The 12,867-nt window shown below is 33.6% G+C and overlaps 2 protein-coding genes and 1 long non-coding RNA gene across 3 annotated transcripts; 1 reads left to right on the top strand and 2 right to left on the bottom strand.

The window, feature by feature from the left end:
* Nucleotides 1–145: 145 nt before the first annotated feature.
* On the bottom strand, nucleotides 146–3,940 carry LOC122327212 (sodium channel subunit beta-4-like). Its single transcript, XM_043222428.1, has 5 exons — nucleotides 3,859–3,940; nucleotides 2,481–2,510; nucleotides 1,565–1,627; nucleotides 1,169–1,492; nucleotides 146–1,027 (listed from the first exon to the last, which is right to left on the bottom strand). The coding sequence occupies exons 1-5, from the start codon at nucleotides 3,938–3,940 to the stop codon at nucleotides 930–932; spliced, it is 597 nt and encodes a 198-aa protein (XP_043078363.1). The 3' UTR covers nucleotides 146–929.
* A 1,100-nt stretch (nucleotides 3,941–5,040) lies between these two features.
* Nucleotides 5,041–7,634, bottom strand: LOC122327169. Its single transcript, XR_006247614.1, has 4 exons — nucleotides 7,505–7,634; nucleotides 6,113–6,153; nucleotides 5,710–6,024; nucleotides 5,041–5,576 (listed from the first exon to the last, which is right to left on the bottom strand). It is a non-coding gene; the product is annotated as an uncharacterized LOC122327169 (long non-coding RNA).
* A 2,538-nt stretch (nucleotides 7,635–10,172) lies between these two features.
* LOC122327158 lies at nucleotides 10,173–11,419 on the top strand. Its single transcript, XM_043222352.1, has 4 exons — nucleotides 10,173–10,267; nucleotides 10,391–10,714; nucleotides 10,855–10,977; nucleotides 11,128–11,419. Exons 1-4 carry the CDS (start codon nucleotides 10,243–10,245, stop codon nucleotides 11,271–11,273), a joined length of 618 nt encoding a protein of 205 aa, XP_043078287.1. The 5' UTR covers nucleotides 10,173–10,242; the 3' UTR covers nucleotides 11,274–11,419.
* The last annotated feature ends 1,448 nt before the right edge of the window (nucleotides 11,420–12,867 follow it).

Genomic DNA, 12,867 nt, shown 5'->3' with positions numbered 1-12,867 from the left:
ACTCCAGAATGATTATGAAGATGAAATTACATAACCATAGCTTCTTGTTTGACAGAAATATAAATGGGAGGAAAACATTTTATTTTATTTAAAAAACCTTTATTTCATAATGATATTTCCCCCCATATAAAATTTTTATTAACAGATGATAAGAAGTTCAAAAGGATTGACAATGCAGAATAATTCACAGCTTTTTTTGATCATATTTACCAAGGGTGCCAATATTTTTGGCTGTGACTATTAGGATAGTTAGGACATTTAAGTAATTCTTATAAACATGCCTTAGAAAAAAGCTTAAGATAAAGTAAATGCAAACACTGCCAAGTTTTAAAATCAGTCAGTGAAATTTTATTTCAGAAGAAACAGCTCAGATTTACATTTTAGACTTGGACTAGGTTTAGGCTTTGTCTGTGAAACCGGGGGTGAATAATACATTTCAGTGTTTTGTTTAGTTTTTTTTTTTTTCTTCAGCATTTTATTTTGTTGTTTATGCTTCAGAACAGTTTGATTTGCTGTTAAGATATTAACAAGGTTTAATATTTTAATATTTGCGTCTGAAATAAATATGTTACTTGTTTTGGGAATGTTTAGACACTTTAACTGGAATACGCCAAAAAAACTAACAGAACAAAACTATATGTTTGAGATACAAGTTGGCACTTTTTGAAGATGTAACTTTATATCACAAGTTAAGTATACTATTATGCCCCTATTTAGGTATTAATTTGTGTATATGTTTTTATACGAACAGCTAAACATACAAAACATCATAAGCAAGAACAGGGTGTGATAATCAAATGTAAGTTAGATTAAACCAATTAGCACCCCAAAGTCTGACAGTCACTGTTAACTCTTTACTGGTAGACGTTTTATATCATAAACATAACATAGACATGAAATAACAAAGAAAACCTATATTTGTTCTTGTATCAGGCTATAAGCACTGTAAATAATGCAATGTAAACACAGTGTGATGGCGTCCCCACACTAACTGCTCCGGCATATTCTTCTTTCTCGTTTTCTCTATCTGCAACAAAACAAACATGATACACTTTAGTAAATGCAACATCTATCTATAATTTATATACATCAACACTCAGACTGAAACATTATAGTTAGTCAAACTAAAATTAAGTTGATCAAACATTAATTAACCAGTTTTACAGACCCTTGAGGATCAACTTTACAGTCTCCTGTTCGTCTGAGGGTTTGATGTAGCAGATGTATTTTCCTGCATCGGCATGACTGAGATCATTGAGCTTGATGGAGAAGTTTCTTCTCATATACTCTTCAGGGAAGGTTTCAGCTCTGTTCTTGTACCACTGGTGCTGTTTCTCTAGTGAATCTTCACCCTTGATTATATCGAACACAATCCTGCTGCCGTTGTGTCTCCAGTGCACTTCAGTGTCTTGAAGTTTATGACGTGCAGCTGAAGTACAAGTCAGAAGAACAGAACCACCGATAACAGCTTCTACTGTGACCTGCAGAGAGACTGAAATGGTACAAACTTTAACTACACGTACAACATGAATCTATTACTCTAATGTGCTTTTCAGATGCTCACCTTTGTTTAATAGCGCCGCAATTACACAGATGAAACTGCAACTGCAGAAACAGTAAAAAATATCTACAATAAACCCAATAAATGTTACAATTTGGTAGTAAATGTTCTTTAAGGTAAGCATCTTCACCTATTTTGCCCAACTGAAAAAACATTAAACGCACCATTAGACTAAGAAAAATCTAATTGCTATCAAATACAACCAGCTTCACCTGAGACACAAATAATGCTAACACAAATGGCTAAAGCTAATTTCTAATGTCTTAAAGGAAAATAACAGTTACCGCAGATATAACCGTGAAGCTAAATCTTGATAATCATTCATTAATCATTTCATGTTAAATGTTTTGATGCTTGAAGTTCTCCTTTTTCTATTTTAAGTCAAGTATTCGACAACATATCGAGCAACAGCATCAGGCCTAGGTCAGGAAGTAAAACCAGTTTGTCGGAAAAGTGTTTCAGCTCTGAATTCATCAAACGTACCTGATTTTCATGTTGGTTCAATATTTTTTTTTAAATTTCTTCTAAAGCTATGCTAAAATACAATTTTTTCAATGGAAAGCCATTTTAGTATGCCACGTCTACATATACGTCACACCATGGAAGTGACATCACAGGTCAACATAATCAGACAGATATTCGTTAAACATTCTGAAATTTACTTCGGTACATTCAAGATGCCTAAGAGACCAGTTGACTTCTCTGATCTTCTACTGAATTTTAACCCTTAGTATCATCAAATGTATGTTTCTAATCATAACCATTGTATCTGGACTTTGATTAATTAATAAAACAATGCTATTAAAACAGAAAGAAGGAAGATATGTTAGTATATAATAATTAAAAAGAAGCTGATAGCTGTAAGAGACCTAATGTCTGAAGTGGAATAAAGAAATGTTAATGAAGAGCATTAACTTACATGAGTATGAGAGAGGGGTTCCTTCTGTGACTTTTCAGACTCAAGTGAAACCTCTCTCTGAATGATGTTGCGTATATTCCTGACGCTATCAGATTTAGTCATATTCTTTACCTTTGTTTTCTTATCAAGAATGCAGAATGAGACCCGCATTCTGACCTACAACACAACCTGAATTCTGAAAACAACATGGCAACACAACACAACCCATTTTCAAATGGATTATCAAATGGATTATCAGGCTCAAACCAGAAAGATTTTCTTCATAGTTGCTCTCTCCTTTTTTACACACTATGCAAATAAAAGGCTCAAGGATAATGATATCTGAAGTAAATCAGAGAAACATGTCTGGTTCCGACACAAACAGACGACTGGGTATGTTGTGTATATCATCTAAATCACATGCATTTTTGATCTGCAGATATGAGAGACTATATATAACTATAGAGACTATAGGAAGTACACAAGAATTTTTCATTTTATTTAATCTGTGAAGATAACTAAGCAGGTTGCTATTTAAAATACATTTGTTTTGGAAATTAAAAATATTTTTGTTGAACATAGTCTAGTTTGTGTTCAGCACAAAGTAAGCCTGGGTCTACATGTTACAGAAAAACTTAAGGTCAGCTTTTTGTCTGTTCGCTTCAAAGCGTTGGTTTGTTGGTTGGTCTTGGCTGCTCCTCTGGTTCCTGCTTGCTTTTGTTTAATGACGGGAAGATACAAACTTTTCCCAAACTTTGAATCAGCTGAACCATTGTTTTGCATGAAGCGCTCCAAACTACGCATGCTGGGGACATCTGCTGGTCAAAACAGTGTCAATTCAACTTAAATTTAATTTAAAACATGCATAAAAACATCATGAGTCTGATTACAGCATCTGATTACAATTGAGTACTTTGCTGATGATTTATAAAGGGTTAAAGACTTAAAGTTAATGAGATAATTAAGTGACTAATTAAATGATGATTGTGTATTAGTGATAAACACCTGCTGTTATTGAGAATTACAGAGGATCAGATGATGTTTTATTGGTTGAAATCAGTGTTTGGTTTAGTTGCGCTCTTGATGCATACATAGTTTGTGTTCTTGAATATTCTCCAAAATGGCCCTATGGTAATGCAGAGAGACACAGTAGAGAGAGACAGATTATTGAATAAAGGAGTATTCTGTAAATGTTTTGCATACTTTTGTTGACCTTGACAGTATAACTTACTTGGTAGCCAATGGGACAGTCAGAAGCCTCCCTGTTTTAATCTAGAATATCTTAAATTGTGTTACGAAATAAGCAATTCTGTGGGAGAGTTGATCACTCTAGTTACAATGGTGCTGCTACTTATTCAAACTCTTACTTGTCAACTACCAATAAGATTTCCTCTTTTACAGGTACAGCTGAGAGTGAAGGCGAGCTGAGGATTGTTCTTCTGGGAAAAACTGGAGTAGGGAAAAGTGCCACCAGAAACCATATTAGTACAAGATATTTTTAAAGCAGAATTATCTTAATGTTCTTAAGAGATAAACATGTGAAATCAATGGCCAAATTGTTACTGTGTCACTCCAGTACTGTTTGATTCTGAACTTACTAATGAGGAGATCCAGAGAGAAATCAGCAACATCATCTCCATGATCCTGCCTGGACCACATGTGTTCTTCATTTAGCACAACGAATCACTCAAAAAGAACAAAAGTCATTCAAGAGACATTTGGTGAAAACTTTTTGTTCACCACGGTGCTCTTCACCAGAGGAGAAGATCTAAACAAAACCCTTGAACAGAGTTTGGGAAAACCTGAATCTCCTTGGTGCTGATTGATGAGAAAAGAGCTAGAGACATGTAATGGACATGTAACAAAAAGAAAGACTTTAGATCAAAGACAATGCAGAAATAGGAAAACAAAAAGAAAGGAAAAGACAAGAAGAGAAGAAGAGGATGAGAAGAAAGCAGAAAGCTAGACAATGTATATAATGTCAAGGAGTCTGTAAAGGGTCAAGAGTAAGAGATCAAACATCCCCTCAATAGAACAAAAAATGATAAACTGCATCAATATGCTTTACCAAGACTAAACAATATCAGGTGCGCATGTCTGATCATTTCGTCATTACATGTCTGATGCTATCATGATTATCAGGTCCTGTAGGCTGTTTTCTGATACAAACATCTATCCAATTCATTTCCAGTGTCAGGTCTGTAGTTCGTTACAGTATCTGTCTTTTGCCTGGTTTGTTTTGGACCTCAAATACTACATTTATAGCAGTCATAGAAAACTCTCAGACATAATCAATTAATACAGTAGACTCTTGACGTTGTCACAATGTGAGGACCAGTGAGCTAAAAGCGTAACCTCAATGTGACGTCAAAGTGCACTTTACAGAGACTACTGTAGGTACCCAGCATGCACTGCGGCATGCAACTTTTGATTGTCACACATTGATGTTACGGTTCGTCAAAGTCTTATTACGCTGCCTTCAACCTCAATATGTCTTCTTAATGATAATTGTAACATCTAAGCTGATAAGAAAATTAAGAAAAACAACACATTTGAAAAGCAATACAGGGAATTCTATGAATGTCAATTTACGTTTTATTTTTAATTACATACAAACATTACATAGTTTTTCACTTCCAAAAACTGGGTTTTAAAATTGTCAATAAAATTGTCTGAAATATCTATTACAGTTTTTCACTAGGGGGACTTGCCATTAACCGTTTAACAGCTTTTTACTGTGGCATTTTTACACTTTTACCGTTAAATTCGTCAAACTCGTCAATCGCTTCATACTGTGGTATTATAATTCATGTGACGAAATACAGCACACAATTGCACCAAAGAGAACCAATGAAAAGTTTAATAATTCAGCCAAAGGTAAGCCTTTAGTCCTAACTTTCATTCATGGTGCTTTGTTTGTTCTTTATTTAAAACAGAAGAGAAAGAGACAGCTTGAGTTCTTTTTCTCGAACAAAATAATATTAAACTATACTATAGCTAATACTACAATGCAAGGTACTACAATGTAAACCCACAGCATTGTCCCTGATTTCTTCACACTGTCTGATACTGGAACTTCTCCCTGGTTTTCTTGATCGCTGGATTTGTTTCCTGTTTCTACAACAACACAGAGAAGAAGTAAAACAACAGAATTACTGCACTGTGTTATTTATATATAATTTTTATACAGCATCAGTAGTTGATCAAACACTTGTGTTCAGGTCATCAAGATTGAACTGGTTTTACACACCATTGATGATCAGCTCTACAGTCCTCCATTCATCTGAAGGTGTGATGTAGCAGATGTACTTCCCCGCATCAGCATGATTGAGATCGGAGAGTTTGAGAGAGTAGTTTGGGCTCAGATTTGTTAAACGTTCAACTCTGTTCTTGTACCGTGGATCACGTGTGTCTGAATTTTTACCCTTGATTATATCAAACACAATCATGCTGTCATTGTGTCTCCAAAACACTTCAACGTCTTGAGGTTTAATATAATGTTTAGTTGAATAACACGGCAGGACAACTGAATCACCAATAAAACCCTCTACTGTGACTGAAGACACTGAAATGAGAAAAACTTTAAGTCAAAACGAACAATCTGCATTGAGACATGAATTGAAATCTTAAATGTAGTTTGTTTAATTGCTCACCTATGTCTATCAGCACTGAAAGTACACTGATAAAGCAGCAACTGTAGAAACAAACAAGCAATCATTATTCTTCAGAACTTATAGACCAGTTTGAGTTGAATTGTTTAATAAATTTAATAATCCCGTACATCTGAACCAATTTTACTCTACGGATGACCTTGAACGCGCTGTAAAACCAATCAAATTACAATCAGATAAATGCGACACAAAAGATGCTAATACAAAATGCTATGCTAATTGCTAATGGCTAAAAATAGTTAGTTTAACAGTTACAATAGTTTGTTATTCCCTGCAAATAAAAACTGCTTATGCTTTTGAGTATTAATGATGCTTAAAGTGTCTCCTTCCTACTGAAAACCGAAACACGAAGCAAAACATATGTTTCAAAAAAGCAACAACAAAAGTGCTACATTCAGTGCAAGTCATCAAACATACCTGATCTGCATGGTGCCCTGATATTATTAATATATGTTTTACTTTTATGTTGTGTTTGAAGTCTGAAATTAATTACAACTTTTTCAAACAACAGAAAATACCGCAACTTTTCCGTATCATTCGTATGACCTCATACGTAAGTGACCATCAAGAGACGTCAATAGCACATGCGCACTAGATATTGTTCATTGTTTGTAAATTTACTATAGATTAATAGTGAACATGTCTGCCTGTTGTTTGTGGACTTTAGTTTATCGGTAAATACTTCAGTAAAATAATAATACATTTTTTTCATTATAAAAACATTTTATTTATGAAAAGTGTTTAGAAAACAGAATAAAATGTTTTGGTTTACAATCAGGTTCTTGTACAGGTTCAGAGAACATAGTATATACAAATTAATACTTAAATAGGCATGTAGTAGTAACTTAAAAAATTATGTAAAGTTAACTTACGAGTATATTTGTGGTGTGAAACTACTAAAAGAGTAGTTTACTCAGACTATGGTATACTAAAATGCTAATACAAGAATTTAATTAGTAAACTATCAGTATTCCCATAAGTTCACATTTAGTATAGTTGCAGTACAAACTAAAACATTGATGTAAATCAAAGTTTATTACTGTTATACATAAAGTATAATTAAAAGTATAGTTTTAAATACTAGAAAGTGGGCAAACTTAGTTCTAAGGAGTATTGAAATAGTACAGTATAGTACAGAAATAGTATTACTTGAAGTATGCTTAAAATATACTTGGACTTTACTTATGTATACTTCATAAAATACACTTGAAGTATACTACTGTTTGTTAAGGGTAGACTACAGTAAATTGTGCTATATTCACTGAAATACACAAAAGCAAGTTAGTTAAAAATAGGTAGCTATGAATTTGTACGTTTAATGTGATGTGCTTCCTATTATTAAGAGTCAATGTAACTTGCATGAATATGACCTACCTTTAGACTCCTCTGATCCTCGGTTGAAGCAGTTTTTCTTGAAATCTTACATATTCCTGACTCCATTGTGTCTCAACTGCCTTGTCTTGACTCAATGTGTTATCATAGAAAGATCCTTATTCGTGACCTGGAGAGAAAACGAAAGAGAGAGAGGATTCAAAGTCTGGATTTCCCTGTCAAATGGTTTTCATATATAATTTGCCTGTAAGACTTTTTGTCTTAAGAAAAGACTGAGGTGCCTCTATATAAGAGGCACATGAGTGTAATCAATCTGATGGGATCAGAGAGTCAGGAGTGATGGAGAGACTTGTCAAAACTTGGCTTTAGGATATAAGGGCCTGGCCCCATGTGTCTACAATATTCTGATACTCCCTCCCATAAACAAATTGATCAACTGCAAGATATAGCTTTACAACATACTTTGGTTTTTGGATTAGTTGGGATTAAGTTGGATTTATTGGATTTCAGCTTCAAAGTAATTTGACGTGGAGTTATATTTTGGACCAATGAGATTTTACTGTGGGCAGGGTTTTAGACGAGGACCGAAATTAATGTGCTTGCTTTTTCAGTCTCGTTTTTGCTTTTCAACTTGTTGTTGAAGAAGAAAACTATGGATTAATCTAATTTAATTGCTTGCCAAGAATGTTTATTATAAGCATTAACGATACAAACAAGTTATGAATATATGATTATATATGAGACAGTTGTTTTCAGTGAGATCTGAAAGTGGTACAAAATAATACACTATAATAGATCATAATACATTCTATAAGCATCAAAACAATAGGCATTTAGAAAGTATTTACAAATGAGTTGTGAACGAGGACGAACTGCAAGATTATAACAAGACCAAAATGAAAATGGAAAAATATAATTTCGTAGTGTTTTAGTGTGGAGCCAGATTAGTCTCAAAAATAGTACATTAAAAATAAAATTCATAAACGCACAGCACAGTTCATTTACAAAATCTAATTCATAAATTCTAAACTCAATACACGAGTGAACGAAGAAATATTTACCCAAACGCTCGCACAAATTCATCTTACCTAAATAAATTTCAAATGTTTCAAATATGTATATATCAAGTTTTAAAATGAATTTGCATCGTGCATATATGAATGATGTTAGATGTATTTATGCGTCACTGAATCTGCATTTGCAAATGGTCACACGTGCATGGATTGCTTTGAATTTGTGTGCAGTGTCATGAACTGTGGCTTTCTCCGACGGCCACCGGAGGGAACCCTCTCCAGAGTACTAGTTCTAAGAACCGCAATTCCCATAATGCCCTCACCCAGTCCTGATTTCCTGTCCAGGTGTGCCTCCTTTAGACAGCTATTTAAGCTGCAGCCAAACTCTCTCACATTGCGAAGTCTTATTCTTGCTGTGGCTGGTGTTATTTCCACTACTATTATCTTCTTGTGTTTGACCTTAATCTGTTTACCACTTATTCTGATTGTTTGTAACCTGCCTGTTGACCCTCTGCCTGTGTACCCCGACTTCGATACGCCATGGTTTGCTATTGCTCCGATGTTGTCCAATCTTTGCGCCAGTAAACACAATGTTAAGTGAAGAAAAGAGGGCCATTACTCAAAAGGAAGGCTGCATCCTCCAAAGGTCACATTTACAGACTCCAGGTCTTCAAGCCTGGTTTTTTCAGTAAACGGAGCATTACATTTGACACGTATTTATGCTTAACTATGAATAATGATCGAATTTATAACTGTTAATATTGCAAAATGTGGCGCCCATTAATTTTTTCACTCTAAAGTTCCCTTCGGATGGCGATATATTTCGATTGCCTTTTTGAGAAACCGCCAACATGTTGTTGAAAGAGAAAGCTGAAGTTACACTGATCAAGCACTGAAAGCATTTCGACAGCAAAACCTGACCGTAAACAAGCAGTATAAACAAATTGTGTTGCATTCTGAGTCTTCCGAAGCTATGCAAAGTCTTTAAATGAAGAAAACCGTAAAACATAAGGTTTTTTTAAATGATTCCGCCCTGGAGATTGACACAATTGAGACACTCGAGAACCGATGGCATTTCACAACCAAAGCTGACGTAAAGCTACTTCTGGGGATATTTTTTGAATTTGCGCACAAACTGCAGCACAGGAAGTGTTTCAAGGTGGACAGAGATGTTTTCAACGGGTTAAAAGACTCTTTATCCATTAGGCCACGACTGCCCCAAACACAAGCAGTAGTTCTATCTGCCTGTTATATATTGTCCCAGAATCCCCAGAAGTTGGGTTATTTGTTCATAAATGTGTAAATAGTGTAAAATAAATAAAACTGTTGTGACCATTGAAAAATCACATGCTAATATATGGAATAATGGCAATATCGTTACCCATTATAGAATTTAATCATGATGATAAAATGCATAGTATCTTTCCCATCGGCCTATTGACGCCAAGGGTTTCTTATTTAAAGCAACGGAGGACCTGCAAGTTGAAAAATGACCAAGCGATATGAATAAGCAATATGTGACGAGTTGTGAATGAGAATGTGTTAAGAAAAACTATTACATGATTAAATGAGAATTGTCCTTACATTATAGAACGTGATAGGTGTGTGGTCAGAGCAAAAATGACTTTGACTTCCTCTGCTTGATGTGAGAGGTTTTTTTTTTTTTTTCGTCTTCCTGTCTTTGACTCAGAGCTGCAGTAGATTCATGTTCAGTGCTGTTTGGTAAGAAAACGATTTTATTCTGAAGTGTCTTAAACCACAACAACAATGAAGACCATTCAGCTTCAGCTCTGTGAGTTTTGACATGATATCAGTACATTTAACTGCTTTGTAACTTTATTAAAATTCAAATGTTTTATGTTATGCTCACAGGGAGTTTACATCAGTACGCTTTATTTTCTTTTGAATCTTATAGGTGTGTTAATCTGTTGTCAGTATGGAGTTGCAGATCTAATAACTGATCTGGGATCAAATGTGACCATAAACTGTGATCTTGATGAAGATGAGGTTTATTGGATTTTACTGAAAACAGCAGATCCTCCAACAGTCATCCTACGATCGTTCTCAGAACCAATACCACCATTTTACACAAATGATACATTTAGAAAGAAATATTCAGTGCAGTTTAAACGTTGTCTGGTTATTAATAATATAACTGCTGATGAATTAGGAGTTTATTACTGTATGAACACACGAACACCTCCAAAACTCAGCAACAGCACCAGAATATACTTCAACGGTGAGTTCATTTACTCTTTATTAAGACATACTGATGATAACTGATACATACATGCTGGTAACAGTTAAATGTTTTTAGATACAAAATATTTTTTTCACAATCTACAGTCATTTTAACGACTGTGGGTACTTTCTTTCAAGAAGCAGGTCAACTACACGAGTGTCACAATCATACAGCGGTGGAGTTTATTGATCAAAATCAAACACAATGGCAGATTATTGTTATCATCATATCTGCTCTGATGAACGGACTTCTGCTCATTGGTGAGTTATTTTCAACCATATATAAACATCTGTATAGATCTATACAGTATACTGTGTATACTTTTCTCCATAGACAGCTGAAGTTAGTTAAATATTACACAGGTTTTAGATTCTGTTTGTACTGAAATTAATAAATGGTTCTGTTTCTAGGACTATTACATGTTTTTGTTGGAAACAGAAGATCTTTAAATCAATCACAACTCAACCCTGATCTACAACATCAGGAACATCTGCACTTAAAAAACTGTGAATCCAGTCTTATTACTAAAATTAATTTCTGTCTTGATAATTATTAAGAATTCTTGCTGATCTGTAGAAAAGGTTTCTATAACACTTTGTTTTGATTGAGCATGCCACGGTGGACTTTTCCAAACTGCATAGAAATATTTGGTCGAGCGAAAGTCAACAGAACCTGCTCTGAACCTGCTCTGAACCTGCTTTGAACCTGCTCTGCAAATTCTTTAAAATATAGATCAGGGTTCAAACTGAAGTATGCTGGAAAATGTAGAGACGAAAATACTAATAAAAGTAAAAATAAATATACAAATTTACAAAAAAGTTAAAATCAGTATACATTTAATATTGACTATTATATTATATTCTGCATTCTAAAGATCAGTTGTAAGTCATGAGATTAATCACAATTATTTTACTGGACAGACAGTTCTTTGTTCTTTGTGTTTATATGAAAACGCTTTATAATAACATTCAGTTGCAAGTCATTCATAAGTGATTAGATGAACTTATAATTTACAAAAAAGTCATAAGCGGTTAATAAGCAATATGCTAACAATTCATGTATGTTTTGTTAATTAATGTATTTATTAAGTCATTTACAAGTGATTAGTTAATGATGAACCAATCATTTACAAAACATGACTATATATTCACAAATGATTAATGACGTACAGATCCTTCATAAAGTATCTTTAATAATAGCATATCATGAAGTAAGCAAAATCTTTGGTAATTGGTTTATAAGTTATTAGTTAATATATTATTTTATATTAATGTATTATAGTAATATATTAATCTCTTATAAATCATTGAAATGTCAATATTGTACCATTAACTCATAGCGTTAAAAATACTCCAGCTGTGTCAGAAATGAATATATCTTACATATATGTTAAATTAGCCATTTACCAAGTATATGTTTGATTATTTCATGATATGATATTTTGTTAAGATAACTCATGACAGATTTGTACATTGTTAGTCCATTAGTTAATTTGTACAGTAGTTAATCATCATCTAATCATTCGTAAATCACTTGTATATCAATAATGAATCATTTTTGAACGCAGTTAAAATTTTGTAAATTAATAATTCATCATTACCTAATCGCTTATAAATGCCTTACAACTGGATGTTACTATAAAGTGTTACTGTTTATATTACTGTTTTGTTTCTTTTGTGTCTTTATCTGTATCTGCTGATACTTTTTGTGAGTGGTTGTTGATGTGAATATTTTTATACCACTTTAACCTTGAATAAAGAATCTGCACATTATTATTTTTGTGAATGGAGTTTTCCGTGCTGTTAGACCACGAAGATGGTATTTTTTTTTTTTGTAATAAAATCATTTAAATAACTTTTTGGGCACTGTGTTTCAACAAAATTAAAGCGTGATGCTGTGCATTTTAAAATGTGTTTTACACATTTGAATATATTCTGGCATTCAAATAGGAATCATAAAAAAAGAACTACAGTCAATAAAATGATAATAAACTGAATGTCTGAATGTAAAAAGCACTTTTAATTTAATTTCAACACCACTTTAATAGTCGTTATTGTTTGGCAACACAGACGACCCTTTAAGCATCGTAGCAGATTCATCTCAAATCTATTAAACTAACTTTTTTCAATGACCTTTGATACTGTACTGGT

This window comes from Puntigrus tetrazona, chromosome 22, assembly GCF_018831695.1.
Source record: "Puntigrus tetrazona isolate hp1 chromosome 22, ASM1883169v1, whole genome shotgun sequence".
Taxonomy (NCBI): Eukaryota; Metazoa; Chordata; class Actinopteri; order Cypriniformes; family Cyprinidae; genus Puntigrus; species Puntigrus tetrazona.
This window is presented reverse-complemented; position numbering and strand designations above follow the sequence as displayed.

Excerpts from the sequence above, each read along its gene's own strand:
- LOC122327212 (XM_043222428.1), bottom strand. The coding sequence starts at position 3,940 with ATGGTTTCTGGTGGCACTTTTCCCTACTCCAGTTTTTCCCAGAAGAAC. Across the intron at positions 1,628-2,480 it reads AACCCCTCTCTCATACTCAT|ATATTTTTTACTGTTTCTGC; the intron begins GTAAGTTAATGC and ends GGTTTATTGTAG. Across the intron at positions 1,028-1,168 it reads TGTAAAGTTGATCCTCAAGG|ATAGAGAAAACGAGAAAGAA; the intron begins GTCTGTAAAACT and ends GTTTTGTTGCAG.
- LOC122327158 (XM_043222352.1), top strand. The coding sequence starts at position 10,243 with ATGAAGACCATTCAGCTTCAGCTCT. Across the intron at positions 10,715-10,854 it reads CACCAGAATATACTTCAACG|AAGCAGGTCAACTACACGAG; the intron begins GTGAGTTCATTT and ends CTTTCTTTCAAG. Across the intron at positions 10,978-11,127 it reads GAACGGACTTCTGCTCATTG|GACTATTACATGTTTTTGTT; the intron begins GTGAGTTATTTT and ends TTCTGTTTCTAG.